This window comes from Pseudophryne corroboree, chromosome 9 (genome assembly GCF_028390025.1).
Source record: "Pseudophryne corroboree isolate aPseCor3 chromosome 9, aPseCor3.hap2, whole genome shotgun sequence".
Classification (NCBI taxonomy): domain Eukaryota; kingdom Metazoa; phylum Chordata; class Amphibia; order Anura; family Myobatrachidae; genus Pseudophryne; species Pseudophryne corroboree.
The window spans coordinates 62598362-62616496 of NC_086452.1; the positions used below are offsets into that span (position 1 = coordinate 62598362).

The following is an 18135-nucleotide window of genomic DNA, read 5'->3' on the forward strand; positions in this document are numbered from 1 at the left end:
CTACATCTATTTAACCTCCCAGTTTGTCTCTGGACTGCAGCAGGAAACCCACAAGAACACAGGGAGAACACCGACCTACAGCTTCCATCAGGCTCAACCAGGCAGCAGATAACCTGATAGGAGTTGTAGGTTTGGAGCTGCGTGTTGTTGTCTGTTAATCAGCTGTAAATTGCAGAACTCAGAGCAGTGTTGTGCTCCCGCAGGTGGTGACAATCGCGGTGTATTCATTCTTTGCCTCCTGCATCATTGGGCGCCAGTTTGTGGATGATAAGGATAAGGAGGACCTGGATATGTACGTTCCGATTTTCACTTTGCTACAGTTCTTCTTCTATTCCGGTTGGCTGAAGGTTGGTTGCAATTTCTATATCCGGGGCTCTTGCTGTTATCATGGTAGGATACATAGTCAACATTACATGGAGAGTCAGAAATTACAGGGAAGTCGGGTGTATCTCTAAATGATGTTTTTTCTTTAGCTTTAATTTCCCATAGATATTTTGTAAAATGCATAGATCTAAGCAACTAAGCTCTGGATAGTGGTATACAGAGGAGAGGCAGCTGCTACATGGTATGTTTGTCAGTGGAATAGTGCCCCCAGTGGCCGCATGGAAAATGACAGAATAAATAAGTACTGAGTAAAGCACAGATGTGGAAGTACCCTTGTTCATTGGTGAATTAATATAAACAGAACAAATTCTGATTGAGGGTCTTATTCAGTAAGGAGTAAGGTGTCGACTTTTTGAACATGTCGACATTTACTCACTTAACTGGTGATTATATTTCTCAAAAACTATCAAACATTGTAAGTTTTTTTTCTTCCATTTAACTAAGTGAAGGGGGCATGTGCAATAGGGTCCGGGTTTGGCGGACGTGCAGAATGCCGGCCAATCTTGGACGTTTTCTTTAAAGGAGCAATCATTTACAAGGCATTAGCCTTGTAAATGATTGCACCTTTAACAAAACATCCAAGATCGGCCGGCATTCTGTACCTCCAGCAGACTCGGACCCTGTTACATATGCCCCAAGGACTTCTTTTTAACAAATTAATTAATATTTTAGTGAAAAATAAAAATGTGTCCATTGTAACAGTACCCCCATCACATACTGTGGCAATAGCTCCGCCCCTTTGGCAATACCCCCAGTGGTAATAGATCCCCCTAGTGTCCATAGGTCCCAACTGAAGCCCCATCTCCCGCACCCAGTTTATGTCAAGGGAGATGTGGCTGCTGATGGGTGAGTCCAAGTGCTTGTCATCATTAGGCCCGCCCTCTCACAAACAGAGAAACAGGGCAGCTAATGGATTCCCGTCCAGCGGTTGAGGTTACTCACGGTCAACCGCTGACCGCAAAGTTCCCACCATTGGATTGTATCTCTGCCGTGCGCAGCCTGACTGACAGCTCAGGAGCGCACAGCCAATCAGGAGAGTGCCACGACGTGGCGTTCCCTGATTGGCTGAAGGGCACCTCTTTGACAGGAGTCACGGGGGGTCCCGGCAGTCGGGGAAAGGGGTCCCATGTGTAAACATGGGGCCCCTTTCAGTGCGTGGTTCGGGTTTTTCGGTTTGTTTTTTTAGCAAGTACGTGGATTACAAGTAGAAGAGGTCCGATCTACACTGGATTGTGTGAGTATAATTTTATTCACAGGTACCCCGTGGATTCTACATGGAGAAGTGGACCGACCCTCGTGTGAACATAGGTAAGTATGTATGTATGTAGGTGTGCATGTATGTAATAAAGTTTTACTATCACGGTGTGTGTGTTCTGTGTTTTGTTGGGTACTTTTTTTGTAGTAGTACTACTACAGGTACCAGTGGGCCCGTTTTTCCACTGCATGCTGGTACTTGTGGTTCTCCAAGTAACAGCTTGCGGGGGAGGCTTGCTGGGACTTGTAGTACTGCTACAAAAAACAATATTCTTTTTTTACACTTGGCTATCAGCCCCCCATCCGCCGCCCTTGGATGGGGGGGACAGCCTCGGCCTTCACCCCTGGCCCTTGGGTGGCTGGAGGGGGGGGACCCCTTGATTTAAGGGGTCCCCACTCCTCCAGGGTACCCCGGCCAGGGGTGACTAGTTAGTGATTTAATGCCAGGGCCGCAGGGACCTATATAAAAGTGTCCCCCGGCTGTGGCATTATCTCTCTGACTAGTGGAGCCCGGTGCTGGTGTTAAAAATACGGGGGACCCCTACGCTTTTTGTCCCCCGTATTTTTGGCACCAGGACCAGGCGCAGAGCCCGGTGCTGGTTGATCAAATATGGGGGAACCCCTGTCAATTTTTTCCCATAATTTTTTCAACCAGGACCGGCTCAAAGAGCCCGAGGCTGGTTTTGCTTAGGAGTGGGGACCCCACGCATTTTTTTTCTAGATTTTTAACACTTTCATTTTTTTTTTTTTAAAGGTGCACAATGAAGCCCTGCACGGATCTCACAGATCCGGCCGAGATTCATTGTGTTAATGTCGGCAATGTTTTACTATTCACTCCCGTAAAACACTGGCCGAAATTACGAATGACATCGACATAGGAAAAAACGAAAATGCAGAATACAACAGCTTAGTAAATGTGGCATAAAAAATTCAAAAAGTTGCAAATTCACACATTCGATGTCATTCGTGTTTAATCTCCCTCCAAATCGACACAAATACGAATTTTAGTAAATTTACCCCTATGTCTATGAACACACTTTCTAGTGATGGGTTACCAGCCTACCCCAAAGCCAGGCCCGGACTGGCCATCTGGCACTCCTGGCAAATGCCAGAACATATCACACGATGGATGGTGTACCAGGGAGTTTCATCCCCAGATTCTACTCACAGAGCTAGAAAAAGATTTTTAGGGATCTATGTACTCAGGGGTCTATTTACTAAGCCTTGGATGGAGATAAAGTCGACGGAGATAAGGTACCAGCCAATCCGCTCCTGTCATTTTTCAAACCCAGCACGTGACATGTCAGTTAGGAGCTGATTGGCTGGTATTTTATCTCTCTCCAAGGCTAAGTAAATAGACTCCTTTGTTTCTGGATGTGGTAGGTCAGGCATTTCCAACCACGGTCCTCAAGGCACACTAATGCTGCATTCAGATTGCAAATGCCGGATCCTACCCGGTAAGAGAAACGTGTACTTACCGGGTGGGATCCGGCATTTGCGCTCCGTTGCTGGCTTTCCGACTCGGCAATATACCAGGTCGGTTGCCATAGCAGCGGAGGGCGCAGCAGCAACAGGGGTGAGGGTGGAGGCGGCGCCGGGAGATGAGCTCATCTCCTGCGCCGCCTCTGCCTATGCTGTGAATGGGAGCCGTGTCGCATCGGAACGGCTCCCATTCACACTGCGCCTGACCCGGTAATCAACCCGGTAATAACCCTTCTTTTTTACAGGGTTGAATTACCGGGTCAGGCGACCCGCTAATTCACCAAAGGACCTTTCACATCGCACACGGACCCGTTTCGACACGGCAATATGCCGTGTCGATACCGGGTTTTTAGTGCGATGTGAAAGGGGTATAACAGTGCAGGTTTTAGTGATATCCAGGCTTCAGCACAGTCACTTAATTAGTAGCTCAGTTATTTTGATTTAACCATCTGTGCTGCAGCCTGGATATCACTAAAACCTGCACTGTAGGTGTGCCTTGAGGACCGTGGTTGGGAAAGCCTGTGGTAGGTGATACTGTAATGACTCCTACAGGACATTTGTATAAGGTCCAGGATCTCTTATGGTTTCTATACATTAATGATAATGACAGACAGAAACGACTATGGGGAGACTTTTTTTCTCTTTTGTATTACAGAAAACACAGTTTTGTTGTAATGTAGGCTTTAATATTAGATAATAAAGTGTGGTTCTTCCCTACTGCATGCGGTCCAGCGAATGAGCTCCAGGCGGCACACACCTAGCACCAGAGCCGGACATGCCATCTGTCAATTCTGGTAAGTGCCAGAAGGGCCAATGGCCTGTTGGGCTGGTCTGGCCACACAGAGAGCTGTGCTGACTACTCGCAGGGCATCCTTACCAGCTCTCTGTTCACCTGCCCATTCGCGGCTGGCACACACTTAGATGGGGACGTGCCGTGACATCACTAATGTTACATTTATCTTCCTTGTGACATCACTAATGTTACATTTATCTTCCTTGTGACATCACTAATGTTACATTTATCTTCCTTGTGACATCACTAATGTTACATGTATATTCCTTGTGACATCACTAGTGTTACATGTATATTCCTTGTGACATCACTAGTGTTACATGTATATTCCTTGTGACATCACTAGTGTTACATGTATATTCCTTGTGACATCACTAGTGTTACATGTATATTCCTTGTGACATCACTAGTGTTACATGTATATTCCTTGTGACATCACTAGTGTTACATGTATATTCCTTGTGACATCACTAGTGTTACATGTATATTCCTTGTGACATCACTAGTGTTACATGTGTATTCCTTGTGACATCACTAGTGTTACATGTATATTCCTTGTGACATCACTAGTGTTACATGTGTATTCCTTGTGACATCACTAATGTTACATTTATCTTCCTTGTGACATCACTAATGTTACATTTATCTTCCTTGTGACATCACTAATGTTACATTTATCTTCCTTGTGACATCACTAATGTTACATTTATCTTCCTTGTGACATCACTAATGTTACATGTATATTCCTTGTGACATCACTAGTGTTACATGTATATTCCTTGTGACATCACTAGTGTTACATGTATATTCCTTGTGACATCACTAGTGTTACATGTATATTCCTTGTGACATCACTAGTGTTACATGTATATTCCTTGTGACATCACTAGTGTTGCATGTATATTCCTTGTGACATCACTAGTGTTACATGTATATTCCTTGTGACATCACTAGTGTTACATGTGTATTCCTTGTGACATCACTAGTGTTACATGTATATTCCTTGTGACATCACTAGTGTTACATGTGTATTCCTTGTGACATCACTAAAGTTACATTTATCTTCCTTGTGACATCACTAGTGTTACATGTATATTCCTTGTGACATCACTAGTGTTACATGTATATTCCTTGTGACATCACTAGTGTTACATGTATATTCCTTGTGACATCACTAGTGTTACATGTATATTCCTTGTGACATCACTAGTGTTACAGGTGTATTCCTTGTGACATCACTAGTGTTACATCCACCTTTGTGTGCTACTTTTACAGCACTGTGAACACACAGAATTATCTCACAGCCTAAAATCTATCTATTAAATGATGAACAGCAACAGCAAAGGGAAACTTCCATTAACATTTTAAACAAATGCTGATTTATATGACTGATCCGTTCACGATAGAGATCAGAGTCCGATTTTCTATGGCTGAGCTGGAAACCCGAACTCTATGTTAATGTCAAACATAAAATGTTGCTGCATCAGGGGTTAGAGTAGAAGCAGAATGACGGGAGACGCAGTTTCATCAGTGCGGTCACTGGTATCACATACTTGCCTCCTCTCTGGTTATGTCCAGTAGACCGACACATTTAGGCAGGGTTCTCCTAGATCCCCGTCCCATCCCCAATAATCTTGGCGAGACCACGATGACGCAATTATCTACATATCACATCATCATGGACTACCCCCCACTGCGCAGTGCCATGATAACGCAATTGACAGCTACCAAAACAATAATGCAAGATTACAGGAACATTTTGTGACCTTTATTAACTACATCACTAACAAATAACTGAAGAATACTCATTGGACTTTTAGAATTACATAGAAATATTGCTCTATGTACAAATTACTTTATGAACGATGTGTATTTGCAATGTCAGGAATAGAAAGAACAGATAATATCGAACATGAAAAGCAGCTGCTGGAACACTGAATACACAACTTGCAGTGTCCACAAGATTATACATCAATTCTTTGTACCAGGCTCCAGTGGCGTAAATTCGTCCCAGTTGCCCAGAGGCAAGATAAATATAACTAAGATTATTTCTCTGACAATTATTTCACAAGTGTCATACCCAGGATTAGAACCCATGACACTGGAAGCATGCACCTTACTGATGGGGCTATTTGCTCCTGTATAGTAAGCATGAGAATTCTAACTATATGAAGTAACTTCTCTGACACTTACATATAACTTCATTTAGTTAGAATTCTCATGCTTCATATACAGGAGCAAATATCTCTATCAGTAAGGTGCCTGCTTCCAGTGTAATAGGTTGTGGGTTCAAATCCTGGGTATGACACTTTTAAAATGTGCATCTATAATAAAGAGCGTGACCTGTAAGGTGGAAGAGAGGAGTCGGCCACAGAAGAGATAGCGGCGGCTGTCAATTAATTGAATTGTGTCGCTGAACACGGAACAGGAGGAGAGGTGCCTCCCCTAAGAGCAGGAGCCCAGCGGCAACCGACTCCATTGCCTCCCACAGTTACGCCTCAGCCAGGCTCACTGTCTTCATATACATATAAATTACTGTAACTACTGCATCATTCTATGCACTAAATATTCTACCAATCAGATTCCCCTCCCTGACAGCTCCAGATTTTCCACCGATATCTTTATAGAACCCTCTTCCCACACACCTAATATAACTTGAAGGGGCTCAGTGAAGGTGGCAGTGACTGTGTGTAAGTGTCGGATCATGTCGCACAGAGAATAAAAGGACAGCTGTCCAGCCTCATAATCCAGATACATCCTCACTCTATCATAGGGAATACTGTCAGATAACGGGATCTTTTCACTATCATGTATCACTGAATACTCATTATCAGTCCTATCCAAGCACCAAGACTTGTTGTTATATCCAATTTCTGATTGATCTCCTATTCTTTCTGTACTGGGATAACACATCCCCACACTCCAAAAAATTGATTTACTGACATCCACATCCCAGTAATGTCGCCCAGAGGAGAATCTCCTGGTGCTTAATACCTGAGAATGATCCTGAAATCTCTCTGGTGTCTCTGGATGATTCTGTTCTATTGAAGACGTGGATACAGTTTTCATGTCACCAGATATAAGTATATAATTACCCGCTGTGTTTACATCCAGTGATATGTCTTCTGGTTTCTGCACATAGAAGCATACGTTTATACCTGTTATTATATCAGATAATGTTTGTAATTTCCCCAAGATAAGACCCACATCCAGATCTCCTACTTTATGGACATGCTCATTATGTTTCTCACCCTCCTCAGTATCCCCCTCCTCCTCCTCATTATCCCGCTCCTCATTCTCCTCATTCCCCCTCTCCTCCTCGTTCTCCTCAGTGCCCCCCTCCAGCACCTCCTCCTCCTCCTCCTCCTTTTCCCTATCCTGTTTTTGGACAATAGTCTTTGGATCAGTCATGCAACACAGCTCCTCTGTATCACACAAGTCATCTGTGCCTGGTTCCTGTAAAACAGTCATTGGATCAGACATGTTACACAGCTCCTCAATGTGACGCATCTTCCTGGCCATCTCATCCTTATTTAGTTCCAGCTGCTGGATCAGTTCAAACACGGAAAGTGAAACGCGTTTTTCCTGTCTTGAGATCTCATACAGGACTCTCTTCTCTAGGTCCTCCAGCTGGAACCTGATCTCTCTAATCAGGGCAGTTATTGTCTCTGTTAAACCAGCTGCTTTTCCCTGATCTTCTCTCATGCACTCCTGCAGACTGTGGATACTTTTCTCAGTCTCCTCTCTCTTTGTGGTCAGTTTCTGCAGAACATTTCCCAATTTCTCCTTCTTCTTCTCGGAGGCCTCACCCAGCATCTCCACTAGGTGTCCCCGGTGCTCTCCAGCCAAACTGCAGGACACACAGATGCAGACAGCGTCTTCAGTGCAGAAATACTTCAAGATCTCTTTATGGATGGAGCATATTCTTTTCTCCAAGGAAGTGGTGGGATCAACCAACACATGTTCTGCTGACTTGTTGTGTGTCCTCCAATGTATATCACAGAGAGAAGCTTCACACTTCAGACAGGTTTTAAGAACAGATACTTGAGAGTGGACACAATAAGTGCAGAACACCCCAGTTCCCTCCTCTGGAATGGAGCGTACACGTTCTGCAATATTGCAGAGCTTTCTGTTTCTCTCCAGGGGAGGACGATCCGGATACTCCGCTCTGCATTCTGGACAGGTGAAAACTCCAGACCCCCCCTGTGTATCCAGCACATGATCAATACAGACTCGGCAGAAGTTGTGCCCACATTTCAGGGTTACAGGATCTGTATAAATGTTCAGGCAGATGGAACAGTCCAGCTCCCGTCTCAGATCAGCAGAAGCCATCGCTGGTAGCAGAAGAGAGAGATTAAAGTGAAAGTCTCTGACACTCAGAAATTAGTTGACTCATATGGGAGGGAATTCAATTACTGGCAAAGGGGGTGAATTGTCATTGCCGCTGCATTTAAATGCCTGCAAAGGAAGCCCATGTCGCCTCCTTTGCCCGGCTGATTCAAACCCATGTACACCCAAAAATAGGATTTTAATTACCTACCGGTAAATTCTTTTCTTGTAGTCCGTAGAGGATGCTGGGGTCCATATTAGTACCATGGGGTATAGACGGGTCCACCAGGAGCCATTGGCACGTTAAGAGTTTAACAGTGTGGGCTGGCTCCTCCCTCTATGCCCCTCCTACCAGTCTCAGTCTAGAAACTTTGCCCAAGGAGACGACATACTTCGAGAGAAGGACATAACACAGATAGTGGCGTGATTCATACCAGCTCACACAAACAAGGCAAACCCGGCGAACAAGCCGGAAACTCAGCAACAGCTGAAACAGTACTGAAACCAGTAAGGAAACACAGAACTTTTCCTAGGAACCAGGCAGTTAATGAACAAAGAAACACTGCAGGACTACGAGAAAAGGATTTACCGGTAGGTAATTAAAATCCTATGTTCTCTTACGTCCTAGAGGATGCTGGGGTCCACATTAGTACCATGGGGATGTACCAAAGCTCCCAGAATGGGAGGGAGAGCGCGCAGGCTCATGTAGAACTGCTTGACCAAACTTGAGGTCCTCAGAGGCCGAAGTATCGAACTTGTAAAACTTAGCAAACGTGTTCGACCCAGACCAAGTAGCTGCTCGGCAAAGCTGCAAAACCGAGACACCCCGGACAGCCACCCAGGAAGAACCCACCTTACGAGTAGAGTGGGCCTTAACAGATTTTGAACACGGCAAGCCTGCCGTAGAATATGCATGCTGGATAGTGAACCTGATCCAGCGAGAAATCGTCTGCTTAGAAGCAGGACACCCAAGTTTCTTGGGATCATACAGGACAATCAGAAAGTCCGATTGTCTGTGACGAGCAGTCTTCTTCACATAGATCTTTAAAGCCATCACAACATCCAAAGACTTTGAAGCAATTGAGGAGTCAGTAGCCACTAGCACCAAAATAGGTTGGATGATGTGAAAAGCCGACACAACCTTTGAAAAGAACTGTTGACGCATCCTGAGTTCCGCCCTATCTTCATGGAAGACCAGATAGGGAGTTTTACAGGACAAGGCCCCCAATTCCGCACACGTCGCGCAGAAGCCAAGGACAACAAGGTGACAGCCTTCCACGTGAGAAACTTGACCTTAGCCTCCTGTAAAGGCTCAAACCAATCCGATTGCAGGAAATGCAACACCACGTCAAGATCCCAGGGTGCCGTCAGCGCCACAAAGGGAGGCTGGATGTGCAGAACCCCTTTCAGAAAAGTCTGAACCTCAGGGAGGGCAGACAATTGTTTCTGGAAGAAAATGGATAAAGCCGAAATCTGGACCATGAGGGATCCCAATCTCAGGCCCATATCCACACCTGCTTGCAGGAAAAGGAGAAACCGTCCAAGTTGAAACTCCACCGCAGGAAACTTCTTGGATTCACACCAAGACACATACTTTTTCCAAATTCGATGTTAATGTTTAGACGTTACTCCCTTCCTAGCCTGTATCAGGGTAGGAATAACTGCGCTCGGAATACCCTTCAGAGCTAAGATCTGGCGCTCAACCGCCATGCTGTCAAACGTAGCCGCAGTAAGTCTTGATAAGCGAACAGCCCCTGTTGCAGAAGATCCTCCCGAAGAGGTAGAGGCCTTGGATCTACCAATAGTAGATCCAGCAGATCCGCGTACCAAGCCCTCCTTGGCCAGTACGGAGCAATGAGGATCGCCTGAACCCCTGTTCTTTTGACAAGCTTTAAGATTCTTGGAATGAGAGGAAGTGGAGGGAACACATACACTGACTTGAACACCCACGGTGTCACCAGTGCGTCCGCCACTGCCTGTGGATCTATCGACCTGGAACAGTACCTCCTTAGCTTCCTGTTGAGGCGGGAGGCCATCATGTCTATGTGAGGCTCCCCCATCGACTTGTTGCTTCCCCCAACACATCCGGGTGGAGGCCCACCCTCCCGGATGGAGTTCGTGTCTGCTGAGGTAGTCCGCTTCCCAGTTGTCCACTCCCGGAATAAAGATTGCTGACATCGTCACGGCGTGCCTTTCTGCCCAGAGGAGGATTCTTGTCACCTCTGACATTGCAGCTCTGCTCTTCGTTCCGCCTTGTCGGTTTATGTAGGCCACTGTGGTTACGTTGTCAGACTGCACCTGAACAGCCTGATCCTGAAGAAGGTGCGCTGCTTGAAGAAGACCGTTGTACACAGCTCTTAGCTCCAGGATGTTTATTGGAAGAAGGGATTCCTGACTTGACCACCTTCCTTGGAAGGTTTCCCCTTGAGTGACTGCTCCCCAACCTCTTAGACTTGCATCCGTGGTTAGAAGGATCCAGTCCTGAACCACGAACCTGCGGCCCTCCGGAAGTTCGGCGACAGACGTATCCTCTGGTGCATGTGTAGGTGAGATCCCGACCACTGGTCCAGGAGATCCAGCTGAAAGGACCGAGCATGAAACCTTCCGTACTGTAGAGCCTCGTAGGAGGCAACCATCTTCTCCAGTAGGTGAATGCACTGATGAACCGATACCCGGGCAGGCTTCAAGACATCCCGGACCATTGTCTGTATCACCAACGCTTTCTCCACCGGTAGAAACACCCTCTGCACCTCCGTGTCGAGGATCATCCCCTGGAAAGACAGCCTCCTTGTTGGCTCCAGATGAGACTTTGGAAGGTTCAGGACCCAACCGTGCTCCCTGAGCAGATGAGTCGTGAGAGCAATGGACCTTAACAACTTCTCCCTGGACAATGCCTTGATCAGCAGATCGTCCAGATATGGAATTATGTTCACCCCCTGCTTGCGGAGGAGAACCATCATCTCCGCCATCACCTTGGTGAAGACCCTCGTGCTGTAGAGAGACCGAATGGCAGTGCTTGAAACTGATAGTGATCTTCTAACAATGCAAACCTGAGATAAGCCTAATGCGGCGACCGAATGGGAATGTGGAGGTACGCATCCTTGATGTCCAGGGACACCAGAAACTCCCCCTCCTCCAGACCGGAGATCACCGCCCTCAGAGACTCCATTTTGAATTTGAACTCCCTTAGATAAGGGTTTAACGATTTCAAGTTCAAAATTGGCCTGACCGAACCATCCGGCTTCGGTAACACAAAAAGGTTGGAATAGTAACCCTTGTTTTACTGATGAGGTGGAACTAGAACAATGACTTCTGACATTTCCAATTTTCGAATAGCTTCCTGCAGGATAGCTCTGTCTGTCAACAAAGCTGGCAAGCCTGATTTGAAGAATCGGTGAGGTGGAAGAGCTTGAAACTCCAGCCTGCACCCCTGGGACACAATATCCTGTACCCAGGAATCCAGGCCGGACGACACCCAGACGTGGTTGAAACGCCTGAGTCTTGCTCACACCTGACCGTCCTCCAGGCTGTGCGGTCCACCGTCATGCTGAGGATTTTGAGGCACCAGAAGCAGACTTCTGGTCCTGGGAACCTGCAGGTGCAGGTTTTTTGGATTTGGCACGACCTCCTCTAAAGAAGGTGTTAGACGGCTTGTTCTTTCTAGTCCGAGTGGTCCGAAAGGGCTGTGACGTATTGGGAGAAAAGGGTTTCTTCGTAGCCGGTGCAGCTGAGGGAAGAAAAGGAGACTTACCCGCGGTTGCCGTGGAAATCCACGCATCCAGCGCCTCCCCAAAAAGAGCCTGACCTGTGTAGGGTAGGTTCTCCACACTTCTCCTGGACTCCGCGTCCGCAGACCATTGGCGCAGCCAGAGACCCCTGCGAGCCTAGACGGACATGGAGGAGATCCCCGCAGCCATAGAAACCAGGTCCTTCATGGATTCCACCATAATTCCTGCAGAATCCTGTATGTTACGTAAAAACAATTCAACGTCACCTTTATCCATCGTAGCCAAGTCTTCTAGTAATGTGCCTGACCACTTTGCTATAGCTATAGAAATCCATGCACATGCAATAGTAGGCCGCAGTATCGCTCCTGAAGCCATGTATATGGACTTGAGAGTAGTGTCAAGCTTGCGATCTGCCAGTTCTTTCAACGAGGTCATTAGGTCGACACCACTTAGGTCGACCACTGTTGGTCGACATGCATTAGGTCGACAGGATCACTAGGTCGACAGGGTAATTAGGTCGACATGTACTAGGTCACCAGGTCAAAATGAGTTTTTCACATTTTTTTATTTATTTTTGGGAATAGTAAACTGTGCCGAGCGCAGTGGTAGCGGAGCGAGGCACCTTGCCCGAAGCATGGCGAGCGAAGCGAGCCATGCGTGGGTACACGGTGCACTAATTGGGGTTCCCCATCACTTTACGAAGAAAACGACACCAAAAATAAGATTTTAACCCTACTGGTAAATCTTTTTCTCGTGGTCCGTAGAGGATGCTGGGACTCCGTAAGGACCATGGGGATAGACGGGCTACGCAGGAGACATGGGCACTTTAAGAAAGACTTTGGATCTGGGTGTGCACTGGCTCCTCCCTCTATGCCCCTCCTCCAGACCTCAGTTAGAGAAACTGTGCCCAGAGGAGACGGACAGTACGAGGAAAGGATTTTTGTTAATCTAAGGGCAAGATTCATACCAGCCACACCAATCACACCGTATAACTTGTGATATACTATCTAGTTAACAGTATGAAAAACAACATATCATCGGTCCAAAACCGATGAAACTATAACATAACCCTTATGTAAGCAATAACTATATACAAGTCTTGCAGAAGTAGTCCGCACTTGGGACGGGCGCCCAGCATCCTCTACGGACTACGAGAAAAAGATTTAACGGTAAGTTTAAAATCTTATTTTCTCTAACGTCCTAGAGGATGCTGGGACTCCGTAAGGACCATGGGGATTATACCAAAGCTCCCAAACGGACGGGAGAGTGCGGATGACTCTGCAGCACCGATTGAGCAAACAGGAGGTCCTCCTCAGCCAGGGTATCAAACTTATAGAACTTTGCAAAGGTGTTTGACCCCGACCAAGTAGCAGCTCGGCACAGCTGTAGTGCCGAGACCCCTCGGGCAGCCGCCCAAGACGAGCCCACCTTCCTAGTGGAATGGGCCTTAACCGATTTTGGTAACGGCAATCCTGCCGTAGAATGCGCCTGCTGAATCGTGTTACAGATCCAGCAAGCAATAGTCTGCTTTGAAGCAGGGCCGCCAACCTTGTTGGCTGCATACAGGACAAACAGTGCTTCTGTTTTTCTGATCCTAGCCGTTCTGGCCACGTAAATTTTTAAAGCCCTGACCGCATCAAGGGACTCGGAATCCTCCAAGTCACGTGTAGCCACAGGCACGACAATAGGTTGGTTCATATGAAAGGATGAGACCACCTTAGGTAGGAATTAAGGACGGGTCCGCAATTCCGCTCTATCCATATGGAAAATCAGATAGGGGCTTTTATGTGATAAAGCCGCTAATTCCGAAACTCGCCTAGCCGAAGCTAAGGCTAACAACATGACCACCTTCCAAGTGAGATATTTCAACTCCACCGTTTTAAGTGGTTCAAACCAATGTGACTTAAGGAAACTTAACACCACGTTAAGGTCCCAAGGCGCCACCGGAGGTACAAAAGGAGGCTGAATATGCAGTACTCCCTTCACAAAAGTCTGTACTTCAGGTAGAGGCCAATTCCTTTTGAAAGAAAATGGGTAAGGCCGAAATCTGAACATTAATGGAGCCTAATTTTAGGCCCAAATTCACTCCAGTTTGTAGGAAGTGAAGAAAACTTCCTAAAGGCCATTACTCACTACTTATTCTTCTAGAAGTCTAAAGGCCATTACTCACTACTTATTCTTCTAGATCTATCTGCTGCATTTGACACTGTAGACCACTCTCTTCTCATACAGACATTACAATCCCTAGGTCTTAAAGACACAGCCCTTTCTTGGTTCCTATCCTACCTATCTAATCGCTCCTTCAGTGTTCGCTTCTCTGAATCTACCTCCTCTTCGCTACCTCTTTCAGTTGGAGTACCGCAAGGCTCAGTCTTCGGTCCTCTGCTTTTCTCTATCTATACCTCATCTCTTGGTAAACTAATCAGCTCTTTTGGTTTTCAGTATCATCTGTACGCAGATGATACTCAAATCTACCTATCCTCACCTGACTTGTCCCTATCTGTACTGGACCGTGTCACTGAATGCCTTTCTGCCATTTCATCCTGGATGACATCTCGCCACCTCAAACTGAATATTTTAAAGACAGAGTTAATTATATTTCCACCGGCCAATAGTAGGTACCAACCTGATATCTCTAGCACTGTTGAAAACTCGACTATCTACCCTACCCCACAAGCTCGCTGCCTAGGTGTCATCCTTGACTCTGATCTGTCCTTTGTTCCCCACATTCAATCTGTCTCAAGATCATGTTACATGCATCTAAAAAATATATCCAAAATACGACCATACCTTACACAAGACACTGCTAAAACTCTAATCCACGCTCTCATTATCTCCCGCATTGATTATTGCAATAGTCTCCTAACTGGTCTTCCCAAAACGAGACTCTCACCACTACAATCCATTCTGAATGCAGCGGCGAGGCTTATCTTCCTCGCTAGACGTTCATCGTCTGCAGATCCACTCTGTCAGTCCTTCCATTGGTTACCTGTACTCTACCGCATTCAATATAAAATACTTTTACTCACACACAAGGCCATTAACCAAACTACACCAACGTACATCACTTCGCTTATCTCAAAATATCTCCCAACCCGACCTCTTCGCTCTTCACAAGACCTGCGTCTCATCCACACTCATTACTCGCTCCCACTCACGATTGCAGGACTTTCATCGGGCTGCACCCACTCTGTGGAATGCCCTACCACACACAATAAGACTCTCCTCTAGTCTCCAAACCTTCAAGCGTTCCCTGAAAACTCACCTCTTCAGGCAAGCATACCAAATTCCAGAACCGCCCACATAACTTTCATAAACCTTCCTATCAAATTGCATCCACTCTGTACAGTCCACACATATCCTCACATGTCTTCTCATTCTATGCAATAGATAGGCATGTGTACATAAGGAAAGGTGCTATTTCCCTATAGATTGTAAGCTTGCGAGCAGGGTCTTCCTACCTCTATGACTGTTTGTTATCACCCATTTTGTTATTGTTATTTCAAATTGTAAAGCGCAACGGAATTTGCTGCGCTATATAAGAAGCTGTTAATAAATAAATAATAATAATAATAATAATAAAATAAAACGGCCTAGATGGAATTCTTCCGTAGGAGCATTCCTGGCCTCACACCAAGAAACATATTTTCTCCATATTCGGTGATAATGTTTAGATGTCACGTCCTACCTAGCCTTTATTAGAGTAGGAATGACCTCATCCGGAATACCTTTTTCCGCTAGGATCCGGCGTTCAACCGCCATGCCGTCAAACGCAGCCGCGGTAAGTCTTTGAACAGACAGGGACCCTGTTGCAACAGGTCCTGTCTTAGAGGAAGAGGCCACGGATCTTCTGTGAGAATTTCCTGCAGATCCGGATACCAGGTCCTTCGTGGCCAATCCGGAACAATGAGTATTGTTCTCACTCCTCTTTTTCTTATTATTCTCAACACCTTGGGTATGAGAGGAAGAGGAGGAAATACATAGACCGACTGGAACACCCACGGTGTCACTAGGGCGTCCACAGCTACCGCCTTAGGGTCTCTTGACCTGGCGCAATACCTTTGTAGCTTTTTGTTGAGACGGGACGCCATCATGTCTATTTGGGGCAGTCCCCACCGACTTGCAATCTGTGCGAAGACTTCCTGATGAAGTCCCCACTCTCCCGGATGCAGGTCGTGTCTGCTGAGGAAGTCTGCTTCCCAGTTGTCCACTCCCGGAATGAACACTGCTGACAGTGCGCTTACATGATTCTCCGCCCAGCGAAGAATTCTGGTGGCTTCCGCCATTGCCACTCTGCTCCTTGTGCCGCCTTGGCGGTTTACATGAGCTACTGCGGAGACGTTGTCTGACTGTATCAGAACCGGTTGGTCGTGAAGCAAGGTCTCCGCTTGATGTAGGGCGTTGTATATGGCCCTTAGTTCCAAGATGTTGATGTGAAGACAAGTCTCTTGACTTGACCAAAGACCTTGGAAATTTCTTCCCTGTGTGACTGCTCCCCAACCTCGGAGGCTCGCATCCGTGGTCACCAGGATCCAGTCCTGAATGCAGAACCTGCGGCCCTCTAGAAGGTGAGCACTCTGCAGCCACCACAGGAGAGATACCCTGGCCCTGGGGGATAGGGTGATCAACTGATGAATCTGTAGATGTGATCCGGACCACTTGTCCAGTAGGTCCCATTGGAAAGTCCTCGCATGGAACCTGCCGAAGGAAATTGCTTCGTATGATGCCACCATCTTTCCAAGGACTCGAGTGCAGTGATGCACTGAGACCTGTCTTGGTTTCAATAGGTTCCTGACCAGAGTCATGAGTTCCTGGACCTTTTCTATCGGGAGATAAACCCTTTTCTGGTCCGTGTCCAGAATCATGCCCAAGAAAGTCAGACGAGTCGTAGGAACCAACTGCGATTTCGGGATATTGAGAATCCAGCCGTGTTGCTGTAACACTTTCAGTAAAAGTGATACGTTGTTTAGCAACTGCTCTCTTGATCTCGCCTTTATGAGAAGATCGTCCAAGTACGGGATAATTGTGACACCTTGCTTCTGCAGGAGCACCATCATTTCCGGCATTACCTTGGTGAAAATTCTCGGGGCCGTGGAAAGACCAAACGGCAACGTCTGAAATTGGTAATGACAATCCTGTACCGCAAATCTGAGGTACGCCTGATGAGGTGGATAAATGGGAACATGAAGGTATGCATCTTTTATGTCCAGAGATACAATAAAATCCCCCCCTTCCAGGCTGGCGATGACCGCTCTTAGCGATTCCATCTTGAACTTGAACCTTTTCAAGTATAGGTTCAGGAATTTTAGATTTAATATGGGTCTGACCGAACCGTCCGGTTTCGGGACTACAAACAGGGTCGAGTAATATCCCCTTCCTTGTTGGATCAGGGGTACTTTGACCACCACCTGTTGAAGACACAATTTGCGAATTGCATTTAACACTGTCTCCCTTTCCTGGGGAGAAGATGGTAGGGCCGATTTGAAAAACCGGCGAGGAGGCACCTCTTCGAATTCCAGCTTGTAACCCTGAGAAACAATTTCTATTGCCCAGGGATCCACCTGTGAGTGAACCCCGATGTGGCTGAAAACTCGAAGACGTGCAGTGGAGCCCCAGCGTCATGCGGTGGATTTTGTAGAGGCCGAGGAGGACTTCTGTTCCTGTGACCTAGCTGAGTTGTGCAGCTTCTTTCCTCTGCCCCTACCTCTGGCAAGACAGGACGCACCTCGCACTTTCTTGTTTTTGTGAGATCGAAAGGACTGCATTTGATAATGCGGTGCTCTCTTAGGCTGTGAGGGAATATAAGGCAAAAAATTTTATTTACCAGCTGTAGCTGTGGAGACCAGGTCCGAGAGACCGTCCCCAAACAATTCCTCACCCCTGTAAGGTAAATCCTCCATATGCCTTTTCGAGTCGGCATCACCTGTCCATTGCCGGGTCTATAGGATTCTTCTAGCAGAAATCGACATAGCGTTTATTCTAGAGCCCAGTAGACTAATGTCTCTTTGAGCATCTCTCATATATAGGACAGCATCTTTTATATGCCCCAGTGTCAATAAAACAGTATCCTTATCTAGGGTATCAATCTCCTCTGATAAGGTATCTGTCCATGCCACTACCGCACTACAGACCCAGGCCGACGCGATTGCCGGTCTGAGTAAGGTA

At 46.6% G+C, this 18135-nt stretch overlaps 2 protein-coding genes across 2 annotated transcripts in view; one reads left to right on the plus strand and one right to left on the minus strand.

The window, feature by feature from the left end:
* Positions 1 to 18135, plus strand: part of BEST4 (bestrophin 4) — a 203935-nt gene that overhangs the window by 69676 nt on the left and 116124 nt on the right. The window contains exon 5 of the mRNA XM_063939452.1: positions 204 to 347. Coding sequence (XP_063795522.1) covers positions 204 to 347 — 144 coding nt within the window. The remainder of the gene's footprint in view (positions 1 to 203; positions 348 to 18135) is intronic.
* LOC134957484 (E3 ubiquitin/ISG15 ligase TRIM25-like) overlaps positions 6089 to 18135 on the minus strand; it is a 28028-nt gene continuing 15981 nt past the window's right edge. Inside the window, exon 2 of the mRNA XM_063939451.1 lies at positions 6089 to 8247. Coding sequence (XP_063795521.1) covers positions 6491 to 8245 — 1755 coding nt within the window. The 5' untranslated portion in view covers positions 8246 to 8247 and the 3' untranslated portion in view covers positions 6089 to 6490. The remainder of the gene's footprint in view (positions 8248 to 18135) is intronic.